General features: G+C 44.0%; 1 protein-coding gene across 1 annotated transcript; it reads right to left on the bottom strand.

The window, feature by feature from the left end:
- On the bottom strand, positions 1–17,349 carry mcm3 (minichromosome maintenance complex component 3). Its single transcript, XM_031295471.2, has 16 exons — positions 17,115–17,349; positions 16,654–16,766; positions 14,062–14,270; positions 13,511–13,641; positions 11,614–11,852; positions 9,747–10,006; positions 7,835–7,966; positions 7,511–7,719; positions 7,230–7,404; positions 5,804–5,930; positions 5,555–5,705; positions 4,404–4,544; positions 4,176–4,282; positions 3,372–3,445; positions 2,213–2,312; positions 1–345 (listed from the first exon to the last, which is right to left on the bottom strand). Exons 1-16 carry the CDS (start codon positions 17,187–17,189, stop codon positions 147–149), a joined length of 2,442 nt encoding a protein of 813 aa, XP_031151331.1. The 5' UTR covers positions 17,190–17,349; the 3' UTR covers positions 1–146.
- Positions 17,350–18,487: the final 1,138 nt, after the last annotated feature.

Here is an 18,487-nt window from a genome sequence, read left to right as displayed (position 1 = left end):
TTCGGCAGTATCTTAACCAGTGGATTCGGTATTCGGTCGAACCCCAAAAGTCGGGATTCGGTGCATCCCTAATATTTATCACTTTCTTTCAACGGTCCATGTAATCCATTTCAGCCAGCGTCATCGTCCCCCGCCCCCCCACTCCCTCAGATGAGGAAGATGATGTCATCGGCCACCATGACCTGGTTGTCGTCCTGCATGCGAGCCAGCGCGGCGCGGACCTCGGGCTCGGCGAAGCGCTTCTCGCGCTCCTTGTTGATGTCGTCCATCAGCGTCTTCATCTTGACCGACTGAGCGTGAGCCGACTGGAACACGGCGAACAGCGACGACTTGAACTCCTTCAGCCTGGCGGATATGGGAAAAAAAAAACAAACAAAAAAACGCAGAGATCTCATTACATTTCATTCACAGCAACTTCTGTCAGGGATGTTAACAGATTTGACATCACATTCCACTGGAGGTATCTGGTCAAACTTTAGGCTACTTCCACACTACTACGCTTATCATTTTTCAGCCGGCGTTTCAAGACTAAAAAGATCTCCGTCAACACAAGAGCTTTAGGCTCGCTTATCAGAACTAATCTCCGTCCATATGAACACGTCTGACAACGCACATCACGTGACCGTTCGTAGACAGTGGCCATGCACATGCCGGTGTAAACAGGAAGTAGATTGTCTGATGTTACTCTGCGGTTGAAAATCATGGATGTATAAATTGAAAATACAGAAAAAAAAACGGAGAAATAACAAATGGTGAAAAGTAAAAGATGGGATTTCTTTGCTTGGACCGACGACAAGGTGGAACTGCTGAAGCCAAAACTAAACAGGAACTAAAAGACTTGTAAGCCTACCTAATCGATAAGACTGACTGATCGTCGCGTTCTAAAAGGTCTTTAGGAGTTTCCAAACCTAAACGGGGTTAGCAGTGTTTTCAAATGTCTCCGCTTTTGGGCTCGAAACGCCAGAGTAGTGTGAACGTGTGGTGTAAACGTAGGTAAAGATACTGGTTTCTTAACCAAAACTTAGTCGTATAGATGGAGCTTTATGGCAACTAGTAGAAGAGAGAAGAATATGCCTTCATCCTTCGTTGAGTTACCTCCCGTCCAGCCCCATGAATTCCTCTGTTCTGACGTTCAGCAGATCAGTGGCGCCGGCAGGATTCTATTTTATAGTACGCACACAAACCCGCTGCAGCGGTTTACTCCACCAGAAATCAGCTGTTCTTATCATATTTAATGTGTATGAGAGTGTGCTCCTAGGGTACTTTTATCATATCAGAGAGAGAGAGAGAGAGAGAGAGAGAGAGAGAGAGAGAGAGAGAGAGAGAGAGAGAGAGTATGAGAGTGAGTGTGAGAGAGTGAGTATGAGAGAGTGAGTGTGAGAGAGCGTGAGTGTGAGAGAGAGTGAGTGTGAGAGAGAGTGAGTGAGTATGAGAGAGTGAGTATGAGAGAGTGAGTATGAGAGAGTGAGTGTGAGAGAGTGAGTGTGAGAGAGTGAGTGTGAGAGAGTGAGTGTGAGAGAGTGAGTGAGAGAGAGTGAGTGAGAGTGTGAGTGTGAGAGAGTGAGTGAGAGAGTGTGAGTGAGAGTATGAGAGAGTGAGAGAGTGAGTGATTGAGTGAGAGAGTGAGTGAGAGTGTGTGTGTGTGAGTGAGTGAGTGAGACAGTGTGAGTGAGTGAGTGAGTGTGAGAGAGGTTAGCAGACAGCTGTCGGCGAGCCTGTACGGAGATACGAATGACCCGATGTGTGTGCTATGTAAACATCATATCCCAAATATGATCAAAAACGGGATAAGCCTCGAGCCAGCTGCACTATTCACGCTCACGCTCCTAAATCAACAACGTGCTAGCTCCGCCCGTGGGTTTAGCGGTACTCAGCGTCCACAGCAACCAGTTTATCTACGGACCGAGTCATACAAACAGTGGATGTGCTGTTGGTGAAATAACGTACAGTATAATTAAGGAGAAAAGTAGCACTGTGAACAGAGCAGAGATGAGAGAGAACTGCTGTCAGCTGATGCTCCTCTCTGCGCATTTAGGCATCATCATTCGTTCGGTGTGATGCACGTCACAGAAAACAAATGTACGCAGTGCGTACAGGATTACGGCTGCCGGCGCCACTGTAGCAGGTAGTAGCAATGATCACGGAAAAATCTCTTAATATGTTGAGCACTTTCACTTCTGACTATTTCAAGCAGCTTGAATCCATGGCCCACCTCTCTGCAGAGAGCTCTGAGTCTTTGGCCTGTGAAGTGGCGTCCATGGGCTCCTCCTCATCCCGCAGGGGCTTGGCAGGTTTCGGGGTGCCGGCCTGAACTACAGAGCAGAGAGACCAACGTGAGAACTCAGGGACAGAAAAACAACCTGCGTGCTATCAAAACTAGGGCTGCACAACAATTCTTTTTTTTTTTAATTTGTCATCGCAATATCAACTGGCGCAATATAGACATCGTGAAAGGCTGCGACATATCGCTAAAGACACTCCGAGATTATTTGTGTTTAGCTGAAAGAAATTAAGAGTAGAAAACTCACTTTTTTTAGTAGTGCATTTTATGTTCAATTTGTTCCATAAAATGTTAGAAATGATTTCCTTTGTTTTAAATTCAAAAAGCAATTTGTTGTATTTTAGCAGAAAAAACACACACACCTAAGCCTGCAATCAAAATATTACCCAAGGGTACAAAAGTATCAGCTAATTTTACATAAAGCATTAAATATTATTTATTATAGGACTATCATCACTGATGTACAGACATGCAGAAGAGTTACATCTGGACTTATTATACCGTTAGGCAGCTTTATCTCTCACAATTTATTAGGTTCTATAAACTGGTATTCTTTGTATTCAAAATCTTTACATGCTAACGTAACTAGTAAGTAAAGCTGTCAAAGTCATGTAGTGGAGTAAAAAGCACAATATTTCCCTCGGAAACGTAGCGGAGTAGAAAGTAACAAACTGGGAATACTCCAATTAAGTATAAAATAAATGTACGTTGTTTCTTTCCCCCAGAATAAGGTTTTCAGACAGATAGAGCAGAATGGCAGTGCTCCAGGGACATAGAAGCCATGCTGATTGGACATACCGAGTCTTAGTAATCTCATTTTAAATATGCGTTGGTAGTACACACCGATTTTGTCGGTCTCAGTCATGTGTATGCTACAACGTCACACGCTTTCATTTCCCGTTTATCCTTCAAAAGCATGGCTGAAAAACACAATTTAAAAAAAAAAAAAAAGAAAAGGGACAAACAACTGGCGGAAAAAGCAGATGTCCTAAAGTGAGAATGTTTGTTGACATGTGTCTGGAGTGAGTCATTGAGAAAGTGAAAGCAGACTGCAAGCAGTGTGGGAAGGGAATTTAAAAGTGATGCTTACTCTCGGGGACGTTCTGCTCCTCGCTGAAGTCATACGGGCTGTAGGGATCGCTGCCCTGAGAGCCCCGCCGCCCCCTGCAGGACACACAGGTTAGTGCCGGTCGTCACGACAGCAAGAGCTTTTCTTTTTAAATAACTATATCAGCAGCGGTGGAAGAAGTATTCAGATCCTTGACTTGCGTTAAAGTGCTAATACCACACTGTAAAAAAAACTTTTACAAGTAGAAGTCCTGCATTGAAAGGGTTACTTAAGCAAAAGTATGCAAGTATCGTCAGAAAATGTACTGCAAGTATTAAAAGTAAAAGTACTCGATGCAGAAGAATTTCATAAGTATTTCAGAATCTACATCCGTTTTGTACGGAAGAGGATTAGGGCCAAATGGGAAAAAAATTATTTGAGTTCTGAGTTTAAAGTCACAATTGAGAAAAAAAGTCCCAATTCGGATATTTTTAAGTCTACATTTTTTTCTGAGAAGCCCAGAATTCTGGCTTTTTTATTTTATTTTTTTTTTTTTTTTTAAGTCTGACAACTCAATACATTTTTTCACGGAAGAGGATTTTCACATCCTGTTCTGTAGTTTTGTGTTAAAAATCTTAAATAGTAAAGTAACTAAAGCTGTCAGATGAATGTAGTGGAGTAAAAAGCAAAATATTTCTCTCTGAAATGTAGCGGCGTAGAAGTAGAGAGTGGCAAGAAAAGAAAAGACAAGTAAAGTACAAGTACCTCAAATTTGAGTGAATGTACTTAGTTACATTCCACCACTGTGTATCAGAAGTGTATATGTGTGTGCCACTAGGTGCTTACCTCTTCTTGGCGGTTTTCTGGGAACGCTGAGTGGCCGACTCCTCCTCTTCCTCCTCTGAAGCAGAGTCGTGCTGCTGTCGCGACCGTTTCTTCTCTTTCTCCAGAACCTGCAGAGGAAACCAGACAAGCCACGTATGAGCTTCATCCACGTAGTTACTGCAGAGATATTTGGGGGTTGCTTTACCCAAAAACATCCTTCCATTCTTCAGCAGCCAGAGCAGCACGGACCTTTTTAAAGTAGGCGAACTGGACGAGCTCCACGGCCACCTCCGAGTCTTCCAGCTCCACGGCTTTGCTCATGCGGGCCTTGGCGTGCGCGGTGGACAGGCGGATCAGCGTCTCCAGCGTACGGGCCGTCACCGGAGAGGTCTGGGGGGGGGGAGACAGGTTCAGAGCACGCTGATATGGTCCTAACTGTAGACTGTATCTAAAGACGGACAACGCATCTCAACTTCCTCCCACTGTACAAAAGTGAAACCAAAAATCTCCCAGATACAGGTGCTGCCGTCCTGTAATTTAAGAGTCGCAGGCTGCGCAGAACTGATGAGGCCGTGGTTTGGAAGTCCCACCCAGACACCCACCTGACCGATCACAGCTGTCAATCATGACGTTACACCCCGTTTTTATAGCATCCAATAACTAATGAAAACCAAACTGATCAGAAAAAAAACAATTGAACAAACATCAGCGTGATAAGAACTACCTAAAATGACCTAAAGAAACCAACCACACAACCACCTTTGGGGAAAAAAACGTCAGGTTTATCAAGTATACTGCAGCCAGCCACCAGGGGGCGATCAGGGTGTTTTGGCTTCACTAATACAGTCTAAGCATCAAGCCCTGGCCCTAACACAGCAACACTAGCAGTTGTGTATGAATGTCATTTGTGTGACATGTACTTTAAATGATAAATACAGGTGTGAAAAACGCAATTAATGACGGATGAATTCCATTTGGCTGCTTCAGTTCCAGGGTCCTGGCACTATGCATGCTGAGCTTTAGTAGAATGTGTGTGTGTTGGGGTGTGTGTGTGTGTTGGGGTGTGTGTGTGTGTGTAGGTTGGGGAGTGTGTGTGTGTTGGTGTGTGTGTAGGTTGGGGAGTGTGTGTGCCTGTGTAGGTTGGGGAGTTTGTTTGTTTGTTTGTTTGTTTGTGTGTGTGCCTGCGTGTGTGTTGGTGTGTGTTGGTGTGTGTTGGTGTAGGTTGGTGTAGGTTGGTGTAGGTTGGTGTAGGTTGGTGTAGGTTGGTGTAGGTTGGGGGGTGTGTGTGTTGTGTGTGCCTGTGTTTTGTGTGTGTGGTGTGTGTGTGTGTGTGCCGGTGTGTGCCGGTGTGTGTGCCTGTGTGTGCGTGTGTGTGTGTGTGCGTGTGCTCCCCTGCTCACCCGGGCGATGTCAGCACCCATCTGCTCCTGGCTCCTGAGCCGCGAGTACTCTTCTGCGATGTGACTGGCTGCCTCCTCGGTCAGCACGGGGCTCACAGCCTTGGCGATGTGGATGTACTTCCTCATGAACTCCTTACTCACAATCTTATCCCTGAAACAAAAAAAGTTTGTACCCGTCAGTTCTTCCCTTAAACCGGTCGCCCAGATATGCGCTTTTAGTCCGTGCCGAGGCAGGCGCTGCGCGCGTACTTCTTCCTCCGGCTTCCGTGCAGCATGTTGTTGTGTTTCTCGTAGATGTGCAGCTCCTCACGCTCCTCGGCTATCACGTCTGGGTCTTCTGTAGCCAGGACGTCTACGGTGCCGCCCATAGCCATGGCTAGAAACAAACCCAGGAAATATACAAGTTTAGATAGCTTTAAACAAATTAGGGCTGCGACTAATACTAATGTGCTAAATGTGCCTATGAGTGCCATGTAAAGCACTCCATAAATAAAATGTATTATTAACAATTATTTTCACTGTCCATTAATCTGTCGATTATATTTCTCGATTCATTGATTAGTTGTGTGGTCTATGAAATGTCAGAAAACAGGGAAACGTGGATGAAATTTCTTGTTTTGAAAATTGTATCTATTGTGATGTTTTCCAGGACAATTTTTAAAATAGATTATTTTCCCTAGAACCGATATTTATTTTTTTAACCAATGATTCACCTAAATATTTTCTGTTTAAACGGTATAGTTGACAGCTGACCACATCATATCCTTTTTCTGACCAAAGGCAGAAAATCCATGTTATGTAGTTCTTTACAAATTAAATAAATGTCAGACTGACTCACATGTGATGTGCATTCTTCTTAAAAAAATAAAAACATTTAGTTTTTATTAATGTCTCATGATAGTGTCTCTAGAAGTGCATTATTCGACTTTTGTTTTCGCTAAAGGAGGAAAAAAACATTAAAAAAATTAAATCGCAATACTCAATACTATCGAATCTCAATACTTTTAGAATCCCAATACAAATGTGATCGTATGTGTAATGCATCGGGAAATAATCCATATGAAAGAAATGCAGTTTGCTGTCACAGAGGAGTGAGGAAACTAGAACTAGAAACTATTCACATTTAAGAAGCTGCAATAGGGCTGCACAATTAATCGCAATTTTATCGAAATCTCAATATGAACTAGTGCAATATCCAAATCACTGTCAAGGCAAAATATGTGTCAAACCATTCTAAAATAAAGTATTGTGGTGCTGCAGAGACGTCACGGCCTATAAATCATATCCTACAGACTAAAGAAAAAAAATCTTTGGTACAGATCCTCGCAAAAAAAAAAAAAAAAAAAAAAAAAAATCACACTTCAAATCATTTTTTTTTTTAAATATTTTTCAATGAAAATAAGAATGATACAAAAATTATCATTCCCTCCAATATCGTGAATCATATCACAATCACAATATCAGTCAAAATAATCTCAATTAGATATTTTCCTCATATCGTGCAGCCCTAAGCTGCAATCAGAAGATTGACTTATTTTCATAAAAAAAAAAAAAACGATTAACCGATTGTCAAAGTAGTTGGCGGTTTAATTTTGTGGTCGACAACTAATTGATGAACATTTCCAGCGCTAAAAAGAAATACTGCCTTATCACACAGAACCCAGTGAGCCGGTACCTGATCCCTCCTGCTCGCGGGGGTCGCGGTAGCGGTGCATCCGCAGCACGTGATCGGCGATCTCGCGGTCGTGCTCGGCGTCCATCTGATCCAGCACGATGAACAGGAGGTCGAAACGGGACAGCAGGGAGTCCTGGAGGCCGATGTTCTCCATGGGGGTTTTATACTGGTCGTACTGCAAAAAGAGAGCGAGAGAGAGAGAGAGCAGGGTTAACACTTAGGGGGCATTTAGACCAAAAGAAAAATAATGACCCAGCCATTTTTCTGGATCAGGTCCTCACCCTGCCGTAGACGGGGTTGGCAGCCGCCAGCACAGAGCAGCGGGCGTTGAGGCGGGCGTGGATGCCAGCCTTGGCGATGGTGACGCGGCCCTGCTCCATCACCTCGTGGATGGCCGTGCGGTCCATGTCGGACATTTTGTCGAACTCGTCGATGCACACCACGCCGCGGTCGGCCAGCACCATGGCCCCCGCCTCCAGACGCCGCTCGCCTTTGGGGGACAAAAAAATAAAAAATAAATTGCGGCGTGAGCTGCAGCAAATAGCAGAAATGTTTGTGTGTGCGCGGATGTTTCCGTGAACGGCGGATGTGTCGGTATGTCGTACCGGTCTCCTGGTCAGTGGTGACGGCGGCGGTCAGACCGACCCCGGAGGAGCCGCGGCCGGTGGTGGCGATGGCCCGGGGCGCTGTGTGGAGCACGTAGCGCAGCAGCTGGGACTTTGCCACCGATGGATCACCTGGGAAACAAATTGGTTGACATTAACCACTATTAGAGCTGCAAAGACTGATAGATTAATGAATGAATTGACTTAAATCATTTGCCAAATATTTTAAATAATTGATTCGTTTTAAGTCATTTTTTTAATGGAGAAAAAAAAGTTAAAAGGGTAACTGTTTGTGTCTAAGTGACTGATGGGAACAACAATCTTTGACATTTGTCCAGTATTAGCGAGATCGCTGCAGTTGGCAGCGGCAGAACAAGCTACAATTTAAGTTAATAGGGCAATTGTCCAGCTTGTATTTACCTTCACAAAAGTACTCGTTTTGCCACTGACAGGCTCAGATTAATAAATATTCTAAGTGTCTGACAACATTATGGAAAGGATCCCTTCAGAGATAGACCTTTAAAACCTCTTTGAGACCTTTCTGTTTAACCTGAAATAGCTCTGAAGTCGCTAGCACTAAACCCACCAGACTCCATTTACAAAAGCAATACTTTTAGCGTGTATAGAGCCAACATATTTTCACATGTAAATCAGTTAACTATGTGTTTATTTCAACCGAAACTAGAGTTGTGATGGTTGGTAAAGTGGTAAGACGACCCAAAATGGATTTTCATAGGTTTATTTTTGTTTGTGGACTTTGAATGAAGTGTATTTTACGACGCTCAAATTACCGTTCATTTACATGGAGTCTGGTGGGTTTAGCGAACGCAATTTCGTGGATGTTTTTATGTTTAAAGAAAGGATCTTACACTTTAACAGAAACGTTGACCTCCTTAGAAATCCTTTCCATAATGTTGTCAGATACTTAGAATATTAATCTGAGCCTGTCAGCGGCAAAACGAGCACTTTTATGAATGTAAATACACAATTGCCCTATGAACTTACATTGTAGCTTGTTTCGCTGCTGCCGACTGCAGCGATCTCGCTTAATACTGGACTAATGTCAAAGATTGTTGTCCCCATCAGTCACTTAAAACACAAAAACAGATAAATAGGGTCCAGGTTGAAAAAAACGGTAGTTGCCCTATAAAATTCTCTTGATTCCAGCTCCTCCAATGTGTATATTTTGTAGTTTCTTCACTCCTCTGTGACAGTAGACTGAATACAGACATTTGAGGACGTCGTCTTGGGTTTTGGAAACCACTGATCGACATTTATCACCATGTTCTGACATTTTATAGACCAAACAACTAATCAATGAATCGAGAAAATAATCCTCAATTTAAAACAAAGAACCAGTTGCAGCCTTAACCTAGCCTGGAAATCCAGACCCAAATCCCAAAGATTAAGGGTCCGGTAATGAGTAATGAAAATGGCCCAACTCGAGGGGCGGCACCAAGCATGCATTTGAAAATCTCACTGCACACAATTGGATAACACTACGACCAATCACAACCACCAGTGGGTTTTCGCTAAACCCCCATATGCTTAGCTACCAGCGGAGCTAACTGGTAGATTAAACTCTTAGCTACCAGCGGAGCTAACTGGTAGATTAAACTCTTAGCTACCAGCGGAGCTAACTGGTAGATTAAATTCTTGCCGTATCCGGTCAGCAAAACAGCAACTTTGACGTCGCAGCGCTGTCGTCATCCGTTTAGCTCGCCTCTGGCCCGCCTACATCAGATACACAGATGTGATTGGTGCAGCTCGACTACAAGGGCATAGTTAGTTTCCAGAGTCGCCTTAACCACTTTCTCCCAAACAAATTAGATATTACGCCAGACAGCTCATTAGTACTGGAATGGAAAAAACAATTTGTTTTATTGGCAGGATAAAAAGGCTGCGTACGTACCGATGAGCAGGATGTTGATGTCTCCTCTGATGCGCGAGCCGTTGTCCAGCACCTTCTCGGCGCCGCCCAGCAACATGCACAGGATGGCCTTCTTTATGTACTCGTGGCCGTGGATGCTGGGAGCCAGGGAGCGGGACAGCTGATCAAACACATCCTGGCGTGTCTGGCTGAAGTTTCTGATTTTGGCTATATCGTCCGCTGAGAAGTTGGGGGACACTTCCTTGCTCATCTGCTTGACGTGGCAGGCTATCATGATGGTCCTGCGAAGAAGAAGAAGAAGGGTCGACATTTATTAATAAAGGACGAGGGTGAAGTCAGCCGCTCGAGCACACCATTGGTGCTTCTCATGTCGCTTAAATTGCCTCCTCCGCTTGCCTCCCTTCCTCGCGTCCTAGTCCCTCCCACCAAGGAGGCACGGGGGGGACGCGAGGAAATCATCGGAGGAGAGAGGAAACAAGCAAATGTGTTTTAGAGGGATGAGATGGCCTTTCCTCTGAAGTTCAGTTAGCAACTCCTTCAGCTGCTCCCGTGTATCCTCGCCTATAGCTCCTCGATGCTCCCTCCTCGGTGCTCTGGGCAGAACTAAGAGCTTTAAGACGGCCTTCACCAAGGAGGGACAGAACAACTTCCAGGTTCAGCCGAGGACCGAGGAGTCGAGGAGCTGTCAAATAAGGGCCACGAGATGCAGCTCCCGTATCTATGTTTTCCAAATGGGGGTACGCATACCCCCTAGGGGTACCTTTGAGTACTGCAGGGGGTACGGGAGAATAATTTAAATGTTAAAGATATAGTGAGTAGTTTCTGTCGCCCCCATGAGGAATTTGAAGTAATGACAACACTGTCGCATCACATGATACAAGCCTTCCATGATCGCGCACCGCCCCCACGCCCCCTTCACGCAGTTGCTAGTAGCCAAGGAGGACACGGAGGATTAAATAAAGGCGGACTCTTCAGAAGAGGTAGTTATCTGCACTTGAGTTGAGGGTGAGGGAAAGTCACCAGACGCCACAATCTTCTGAACATAGCCATACTAAGAAATACTTATAATTAGCTTCGATTAAAGTTGATTTAATATGTGAGTTTTACAAAACAAAATGCTAGCTTTACTACGTTAAATGTATTAAGCTGAAGACATCTTTTAGTTAATTTGTTTACTTAGTTATTTTTGTAACAAGAAAACAGCGCGCTGCTCTATTATCTAGGCAAACGAAAGTATCGGATAGGGACTCCGTATTGGCAAATATTCAATATTTTTTTAAATGGGATCGGGGGCCAAAAAAGCTGATCGGGACATCCCTACTTGGTATTTTAGTTAATGTCTTTGCTGGTTATCCTTAGTTACATAAGTCTGCCTGTCTGTGTTACTGTTTTTTTAATGGATTTATAGGACTATCTGCTTTAAATCATCAGCTTTTAAGCATCTCGGCTGCTGCCTCAGTCTGCTCTATCGTGCGTCTTTATGCATGTACCGTATGTGGCTGCTGGGCCATGTTTGCTTTACTGTTAGTTTTTAATCATCTGTGACTGCCTGTTTGTCTGCCTCAATTGTTCAGTTTCTATGTCTATTTTATAGTGTCATTTCTAAAAGCCTAACCAGGGACAAGGACCGCAAATTAGCCTGCGGCTAGAAGTCCCACATACATCGCATCGGTCGCACTTTAGATGGAACAATGCCTATATGTATTGTCCCTGACGAATAAACTGATAAAATAATTCAAATGTTTTCCAGTTACAACTTTGTTGTTTAGTAAATCAGACACTGTATTGTGCTTATTTGCATGTGTGCTGGCCAGAAGGTACTTATTTCAAAAGGGGGTACATTCTTGGAGAAAAACAAGAGTTTAAACGAGAGTTTATCCCGTCGGACCTGAATGTGCCAGAGGTGAAGCCTCCCTTCTTGCCGGGCAGGCAGCGGTACGTGCCGATGACCTGCACCCGGTCCCCCGGTTTGACCACGTCCACCAGGTCGTTGTCCAGAATGATGTCCACCGAGCGGGGCAGCTGGCCGGCGGGCGCCTTCTCCGGCATCTCCTGCACCGTGATGGTCTGGTGGTCCTTGTAGATGGAGAGACCAAACTCCGTCTCCAGAGGGTTGTTCTCCTCGTCCTGGCAAGAGAGGTACAAACAGAAGGCGTAAAAGGGACATGTTGGGGCTTTTCTTAGGCCGATTTGTCGAATCAAAGAATCCTCAGGGAGACCGGATGGTGCAATGAGAAGATCTTTATTCAATTGAAAGACAAGTATTTGCTGCAGAAAATGACTGCCCTTCCTTTGGCATGTGGTCCTTTTATCCATAGCCACAAAACAGATAGACACTTCTCATTGGACACAAGCAACATCCCCATTACAGTAGTAATGTAGCCTTTAAAGTGATGTCATTCTCTAAACTTCCCAGACTGTTCAAACCGTTTTATTGTTTGCCTTTACCAACTTAGTCATTGTATCCACATCACTGATGATTATTCATCAAAACTCTCGTTGGGTTAATATTTTCTGAAAGCACCAATAGTCAACCTACGATATCGCCGCAATATCGATAGAGGTATTTGGACAGAAATATTGAGATATCTGATTTTCTCCGTATCGCCCAGCTCTAGGAAAAAAAACAAACAAGGGCTGCTAATTTAGATTTTGTTTTCCTAGCCGATAGCCGAGCCCCGGATTAAATGGAGTCTGGTGGGTTCTGCGATGGCGATTTCGGGGCCGTTTCGTGTTAAACAAAAAGGATGTTACTCTTTAACAAAAAAGGTCTATATCTGTAGGGATCCTTTCCATAATGTTGTCAGACACTTAGAATAATAATCTGAGCCTGTCAGTGGCTATACGAGCACTTTTCTGTGGGAGTAAATTGAAGGTGCGCAATTGCCCGTTAACATCACATTGCAGTTTCTTGCTTAACACTGGACCAATTTCAAAAAGTGTTGTTCCCATCAGCCACATAGACACAAAAACATGGGAACATAGGGGCCAGGTTGAAAGATAGCATAGTTTCCCTTTAAAAATCAACTTGGTAGTGCAAAGTCAGAACTAGCAAGTTAAGAAATAGACTGTATAGCCTATTTTTCTTTTTACCATGCAGCAAACAGCTTTTACTTCCTTTTTTTGTTGTTATTGTTTTGCCCTGCCACAGGTATTTTATTACTTTGTGGTAATGTCTGAAGTTCTACCATGGACTGGGGAAAAATGCCTTGGTTACCTTGTTTCAAGCCATTCTAGCGTGGTATAGAAAGCCTGCAGGACGACTCAGCTCGATTTCTGCCAGCTCTCATTAATACTCAACGAGCTATGCTGCTTGACTCTGATTGGCTAACAGCTAGCCAATGAGAGCCTGGCTATCAGCATCCTTCACCCAGTGCAACTGCGCGAGCTCATGAATAGTAATGAGCTCAGGCAACACCACGTCAGACCAGGTTTTGTAATTGGCCTGATTTCTCCGCTTATTTCTTTTCAGTGGCTAGAGCTGACAGAGGAGGTAGCAGTTCATTTTCACATTCACGACGTAACACAAACATATATGGACCTAACGTATTTCAAAAAATGCAGGTAAAAACGGTTTTGTGTGGCAGGGCACCTTTAACGGTTTAACAGATGATTAAAAAACTCAAGACTGAAGACTGCTCAAGATAAATGGGTAAGCACACACATTGTTTGTGAGCTGTAAAGCATCTCTAGAGAAGGGACATCACTGTTAGTCTACGTTATAGAGCTATTTAAGAACCTGAAATGGGGAAATTAAACATCTGGGCTGCTCTAAGCGTAGTTACCTTGGTGGGGTAGATGGCACTGGAGGGGAAGGCATCCAGCGAGGTCATGTCAGTGTACTTCCTTTCCATGGTTTTCTTGGTGGCCGGGCAGTAGTGGACGCTGCGCACTACTTTAGGACGCACAAGAGAACCTGAAGAAGAAGGGGAAGCGGGTAATCAGGGGGTTTTCCTGCATAGAGAGAGTTTAGGGGTGGTTGGTTACACTACAAAAGCCCCCTTACTGCATTATATTCCATTACATTTTTAGATTCTGAATTCCAACTTGCCACCAGAATTTCCTTGGCATAAATAAAGACGTTTTCACCATAAATTGGTGCCTTAAAAAGTATCAAAATGCAGGAAATGATAGTTCCTGGGGTAGCCCAGCCCCCCCCCCCACATTTAAAATGTGTCCCACCAAAAGGGCCATTCTGAGCCAGAAAATCAAACTGGCAATTATAAACATGTTCTTATTACCTGGAAAGGAAAACATTTTTGAAACAAAGATTACATCAACTGCAAAAGCAGTCAAAGTAGAGCCCCAAGACAGGGGGAGGTAAACAATGACTCACACTTGGTGATGATGCCCTCCACGCACACCATGCTGCCCAGCAGGCGGGCGGTCAGGGTGCGGGGGGTGACGTGCTTGGTGCCGAAGCTGCCCTCCAGGGCGATGAAGAACTCCTCGTACTGCTTGGCGTAGGTGGCGTCCACGGAGGACACCAGGTCCTTCAGAGCCCGCTGGAACGCCAGCAGCTCCTCAAACGCATTGCTCATCAGTCTGCCAGAGGCAATCAAAACATCCGAGTCATGGTAGGCAGGGTTCAGTGTTAGCACAATTTACCAAGCCAAATGCTGGTAAATTATACATGCAAGTGGCTGGTAGATTTACTCCGCTCAGCAGCGGTAACGCTTTTGAGCGGCTTGGTAAAATGTCAACATTCACTAGCCATTTGGCTGGCTGACGAAATAGTTTGTTTTGAACCCTGATGGTACGGCTGTGCAATTACCATTTTCTAATTCTAAAAATTCTAATTTTTGCTCCCAACAATCACAAAAACAATCAGTCCTTCCAGAAAAATTTTTTTGTGATTGTTGTGGGCAAAAATCCTTGATTATGCAGCACGTTTTTCTTAAAAAATGCGATGGAATATGCGGGGTATTTATATGCAATTTTATGCGATGAAATTGCGGTTTCATCATGGCTTCATTGCGGGGTTTGCAGCTTTTCGATGATGTTCACGTCGCGTAATTACGTCACTTCATAACGTTCCCATGGCAACAGGGGAAAATGGCTGCTCTTGTGTGACGTAAACACAACATTTTTCAACTTTCTGCTAAGATATGTGACTTTTATGCAACGAAAATGCATTTGCATGCATGCAATTATTAAATCATGCCACCCCTGCATATTTTGAGCGGAAATCTGCCATTTATGCAGCAAAAGTGCGGCGTATTTGAAAAAATGCGGCCCCCGCATAAATATGCGGACTTTGGCTGATTATGCATTGAATTATGCGATCGCAGAATCTCGTTTTTCTGGAGGGACTGAACAATGTAATCACGAAGTTTTGCACGTAACCTCTTATTTCGTCTTGTGTTCTAAATGACGCGCACCTTCGCCCCTCAACTAAGCAAAGGCTAAACTCACTTAGCCAACATTTGAATGTATTTTTAGGCATTGTTTTGCAGCAATGGCCGCTGGAGTTACAACTAGGGGTGTGAATCTTCACTGATCTACTGATTCTATTCGATTACGAACATCCTGTCAACGATTTCAATCGATATCACCATGCATCACCTCCTCTGTATTATTATATATTGCTACGCATGGTTTTCTTCAACAAATTCAAGCAGTCAGATATCAGGTATATGAACTCCCCTTTTTATTGTATCTGCTGTTAAAGAAGACTCTTCCTGAATGTAGCGGAGTCTGAACACCGCAGACCATAAAAACAAGTAACATCAGTAGACAATAACCGATTATGGTCCGTCACTGCATCGATGCATAATCATCCATGTCCGCATCGCGATGCATCGATTCAATGATCAATTTCAACACCCCTAGTTAGTGCTGAGCCTAATGGTACACACCCTACCCAGTGAGCTACCTGGGCACCCCATTTGAATACATTTTCCATAAATATGTGGCCAAATGATCCTAGTTCAGGGGATATGCCCCTTTATAGGGGGGATTGGGGGGGTTACAAGCCCCCCAATAATCAAAACCGGGCTTCAGTTTTGTTCCTTTTAAAAAAGGTTGTTGTCGCGTTATCAATGTTTGTCGCTTTCCGACATTTTTGCCACGTCTAACGGTACAGATCCATTTGACCGTGCGACGCTTCTGTCGCGCCGCGCTCCACTCTATTCCTACGGGTGACGTCAAGCGACTTCAACGCGCCCGCAAAGCATTCCGGGAAGGCGGCGCTGCATTTGAAAAAAATGTTGCACGTCAAAAAAGGTGGCCGATGCCCACCTTTAGGCAACTGAATCCGTTGTAGGCGACGCGACTATCCAGTAGAAGTAGACGACCATCTTTTAAACTGACCTTTGTCGATCTGAAATAAAGACCGATTCAGCAACGGTATGGCCCAGTTCTCGCTTAAAATGTTTTCAGAAACACGTTTCAGTGAACTATTTTCGTAAAATACGAGATCGTACTCTTAAAGAACCGCCATGACACACTGTTGAAATTCTCGAGAAGTCAGACCCACGACACGCGTTCGTCCAATCAGCTGCTGGTCAAGGGCTGGAGCATCAACCATCGATCTATCGCGACACCACGCTTCAGTCGTGTCGGACATATGGATCTATACGGTAACGTTTTTGTTAGGAAGTTTTTGCCTATTTTTCCGAAATACGTCGCCTTTTGACGCTTAGTCGCTTTTGACAATTTTTACGAAGTTTGAAGGTTTTTTTTGTTTCTATTAGCCAATTTTTCAGATGTTTTTGTCGCTTTTTTTTTTAATACACCATCTCAACCCACCCCCCCCACCCCCCATCCCAATGTTGAACCCAAAGTTACGCCCTTGGTCCCCCTCCAATGTTGAAAGAAAACCTACACTCTTGGTTTAGCTCACTGCGCCTACCCAAACGTTCTGAGCAAGTTCTACAACTTCTAAGCCATGGAAATGCCAACGCACACACAGAGCTCCCTTCCTTACTTTGCAGCCCGGGCCTCGTTGCGTCTCCTCAGGTCGTTGATGTTGACGGTGAGTCGGGCTTTATTCTCACTGATCATGTCCCGGACTTTGCTTTGGTAAACCCCCTGGTCTTGCTGCAGGAAACGGAGAGAAAGGTTGTTTTTTTTCATTGTAAGCCCCAAAACCATTTGAGAAGGATTTCACTGGGCTTTAGAGGAATGACGCACTAGTTTAGTTAAGGCTAACTAACACATTGACATTAGCTACGTTAGCTAGACTTGAAACAGACTCAAATGTTGCACCAAGCTTCGTAGTAATGCGTAACACTTGCAAAACTGATGTCAGTGAGCTGTCAGCAGCAATAGTTCTTGCTAACTAATCAAATGAAGGGTAACGTTAACGTTAGTTCTTTTGTTGTGGCCGCATGGGTTCTCATTTCATCACACAAAAAAAGTGTTTAACCGGATAAAAGTCAGACTTACGTCGTCGTCCAGAAAGTCCAGGTAGTCCCTCTGAGCCTCTCTCATCGCCAGGTCATCTACGACGTCGGTTGCCATTATAAGCGCTTATTTTTTTCTACTTTAAAAGCTTAAAATGTTGCGCACAGAGTTTCGTACGGTGTGTGCTCTGCTGCCGTCAAACTACACACTGAAAGGTTTTCGCGCCACTGCGTGCCGGGTACAAGTAGAGCGTAAGACGCGATTGGTCAACTCGGTGAGTACGTTTTGCATTGTCGGCGGGTAAACGTACAGCTGTCCAATAGAATCCGCAGAGAAACCACATGACCCCGCCCCCTCGGAGAACTCGCGCGAAAATGGAGCAGGAAGGGGCGGGCTGTTAAAAAGGAGGAAAAGCTCACCAAGCATTTTGTCTATTTCTCCAGTAGATGGTGACATAAACCAACCAACCTAAATTAAATATAGAAATACATTTAGGTTAATAACACAGTTTGTCAAGGTATAACAGTTAAACATGTTTTAAACATATACAACTAAAAAAGCAAGGCTAACAAAAAAAAGAGAAATCTTCACATGTAATGTAAAAGCTTGAGTTGTCTGATAATGTTAGTTGTGCATCTGTCACAGACATTTTGTATATATTTAGTGATGATGATACAGTTCACAGTATAGTATCTAGTAGTATCTATGACTACACTTAAATATAAACTCATATTTAAGACTGTAGGTTTAATCCAAATAGATTTACAGCATGCGGTAGTGTCATTAATATATCTAAATTGTTTACCAAGTAAAAACAGACCATGCAGCAAAACATGTGTGATTTATTTTACATATGAAATTAAACTAAACAATAAAAGCCTAAGAATGGTTTCACTGAAGATAGTTCTTAATGACATTGGCTGTATGTTTGGGGTCGTTGTCCTGCTGCAGAATAAATTTGGGGCCAATCATACGCCTCCCTGATGGTATTGCATGATGGATAAGTATCTGCCTGTATTTCTCAGCATTGAGGACACCATTAATCCTGACCAAATCTCCAATTTCCTCTATTTACAGAAATGCAGCCCCAAACTTGCAAGGAACCTCCACCATGCTTCACTGTTGCCTGCAGACACTCATTATTGTACCGCTCTACAGCCCTTCGGCAAACAACCTGCCTTCTGCTACAGCCAAATATTTCAAATTTTGACTCATCAGTCCAGAGCACCTGCTGCCATTTTTCTGCACCCCAGTTCCTATGTTTTCGTGCATAGTTGAGTCGCTTGGCCTTGTTTCCATGTCGGAGGTATGTCTTTTTGGCTGCAACTCTTCCATGAAGACCACTTCTGGCCAGACTTCTCCGGACAGTAGATGGGTGTACCTGGGTCCCACTAGTTTCTGCCAGTTCTGAGCTG

This window comes from Sander lucioperca, chromosome 9 (assembly GCF_008315115.2).
Source record: "Sander lucioperca isolate FBNREF2018 chromosome 9, SLUC_FBN_1.2, whole genome shotgun sequence".
Classification (NCBI taxonomy): domain Eukaryota; kingdom Metazoa; phylum Chordata; class Actinopteri; order Perciformes; family Percidae; genus Sander; species Sander lucioperca.
This window is presented reverse-complemented; position numbering and strand designations above follow the sequence as displayed.

Coding starts and splice junctions, on each gene's coding strand:
- mcm3 (XM_031295471.2), bottom strand. CDS start 17,189: ATGGCAACCGACGTCGTAGATGACCTGGCGATGAGAGAGGCTCAGAGG. Junction 7,405..7,510: donor CCAACCCCGTCTACGGCAGG/GTGAGGACCTGA, acceptor CTCTTTTTGCAG/TACGACCAGTATAAAACCCC. Junction 4,545..5,554: donor TGGGTGCTGACATCGCCCGG/GTGAGCAGGGGA, acceptor CCCCCCCCCCAG/ACCTCTCCGGTGACGGCCCG.